This window comes from Echinops telfairi, unplaced genomic scaffold, assembly GCF_000313985.2.
Source record: "Echinops telfairi isolate 266 unplaced genomic scaffold, ASM31398v2 ScPeMD7_21;HRSCAF=78, whole genome shotgun sequence".
In the NCBI taxonomy this organism is placed as follows: domain Eukaryota; kingdom Metazoa; phylum Chordata; class Mammalia; order Afrosoricida; family Tenrecidae; genus Echinops; species Echinops telfairi.
The window spans coordinates 14102570-14104956 of NW_022103918.1; the positions used below are offsets into that span (position 1 = coordinate 14102570).

General features: G+C 36.9%; 1 protein-coding gene across 1 annotated transcript in view; it reads left to right on the forward strand.

Moving 5' to 3' along the window:
• Positions 1-2373, forward strand: part of MED21 (mediator complex subunit 21) — a 10956-nt gene extending 8583 nt beyond the window's left edge. The window contains exon 4 of the mRNA XM_004699990.2: positions 1320-2373. Coding sequence (XP_004700047.1) covers positions 1320-1496 — 177 coding nt within the window. The 3' untranslated portion in view covers positions 1497-2373. The remainder of the gene's footprint in view (positions 1-1319) is intronic.
• The last annotated feature ends 14 nt before the right edge of the window (positions 2374-2387 follow it).

Here is a 2387-nt window from a genome sequence, read left to right on the forward strand (position 1 = left end):
CCCCTGCCCCGAGGGGGACAAACAACAGAAACATGGGTGAAGGGAGACAGTGGTTGGTATAAGATACGAAAATAATAATAATTTATCAAGGGATTGGGAGTGGGGAGGGGAAAATAAGAGTTGATGGTGGCAACATATATACAAATATACTTGATGCAATTGATGTATGGATTGTTATAAGAGCTGTAAGATCCCCAAATAAAATGATCTTTAAAAAAAGTTCATGGAAAAATCAAAAGATAATAGAACTTTTTCATGAACATTTTACAGCTCTTGTGTGTGTATGTGTTCATATGTATAAAGATTTGTGTTAGTCTTAAGAGTGCCTTCACAAGTGTTTTGAGAATGATGATGGCAACAAATGTACATATGTGCTTGACACAATGGATGGATGTATGGATTGCGATGGGGATTGTACGAGCCCCCAATAAAATGATTTAAAAAAAAAAAAGAGTGCCTTCAAAAAGGTCCAGTCAAAGCATTGGCTTTCAAGGGGTTCTGCTGTGCCAGTTTTATATATGAACACACGTACATATTCCTACACATGTTTTTGTCCAACATTATAAGAAAATCTCTTGTCTCGAATTTTTTTAGCCAGAGAATTAATTAATAAAATGACTTTCTGACCATGACTAAAATAGTAGTATGAAAGCAACCAAAAGCAGTATGAAAAGGAATCACAGATAAGCATCCAAAGACCACTAATTGAAAATCTATTATTAAAAAGCAATTAATAGGGAACTCTTTAAAAAGATACCCTTAAAGGAAGCTCATATATATTACTTCTGAAAAGTCTATACACAATGACAGAAAATTTATCTAGATTTAGAAATAAATAGTTCTCCCCCTCTGAGGCTTGCTGGACCTGATCTTGTTTTCAACATTTTCTGTATCTTTGTTTTGTTTTTGTTCATTCATAGTAGGGTGTGTATCAGAAGTGTTACATCATTGGAGGTCACCCTTCTGAAGTTGTGTTATATGTTTTTCTCTTTCTTGGTACATGAAACCCAGGGTTGGTGAATAGACAGCTAGTAGAATAAGGGTTTTGGTGGGTAGGAGGTACCATACTGGTGGCGGGGTAAAAAGGAGACGATGTCAAGGAATCCAGGAAGAAAAAGAATGTTTGGAACTAATTGTGGTAGCAATTATACAATTTTGCTTGATGTGATTGAACTGTGGAATGACATGTATTAACTCACGATAATAATTTAAAATAAAATAAAAATAAACCATTCTGCTGCATTTTCATGTCATTTTGGTTGTTACTACTCTCCTGTGTTCATTCTTGGAAAGGTTTTTTCCTTTGTTTTTTCATCCAGGCTGCTAGCTTATATAAGCTAGAAGAAGAAAACCATGAAGCTGCTACGTGCCTGGAGGACGTTGTGTATCGGGGAGACATACTTCTGGAAAAGATACAAAGTGCCCTTGCTGATATCGCACAGTCACAGCTGAAGACCCGAAGTGGTACCCACAGCCAGTCTCTTCCAGACTCATAGTGCCACCGGATCCCATGTGACTGAGAAAAGGACTATTTTAGTGCAGCTATAAATTCTATGTCAGCTACTGAAGCAAGCCTTACCAACCATACAAAAAGCATTAAGTATCATGGTGTGGGCTAACATTTTAAGTTATGTTAGTAATCTGTTTTCACTCTTGATAAGTCAGCTGGCAAAGTGTGATTGAATCAGCTTTAAGCTATCATACCATTTTTATTATCTGAAAGAAATTTTTTGAGGTATTACACTCGTTATAATTAAATGTACACTGTTGTAACAAATTTCTGTATTAATCATGTTTCTAGAATCCTTAACCTAATTATAATATCCTTTGAGCTAGAGAAGTGATAAATGTGGGTGAGCCATGGGATATTTTGATTTAGTTTGGTATCCTTTGAATATCTCTAGAGGTGATATTGTATAAATTTGGAACCCTCGGCAGGGAAACTTGAAAACTGTTGCTTTTAGAAAACTGAAGAAGGGTTGCTGTGGCTGAATGAGAGGTTGTTAATCAGGTGCCATCAAGTTGGTTCTGACCCATCTCTGTTCTGTACATAACTAAACAAAATCTTCCTGGTCCCGTACCATCCTCCTAACTGATGTTATTCTTGAACCTGTTGTTGTCGGTACTGTGTCATCTCATCGAGGGTTTTGATAGTTGGGTTTTGTGTCAACTTGGCTGTACCAGGATTCTCAACAGTTTGGCAGTTAAAGCTTAGTAACTCTGTGATGTGATTTAACACAATGTGATCAACGCCATAATGGGATGCCCTGTAAGCAGCCAAGCAACTTTAAGAAGATTCGGAGGGGAAAAATGAGGACCTAATGTCGGGGTTTAAGTGGAGAGAAAATGTTTTGAGAATGATGTACAAATGCGCTTTACACAATTGA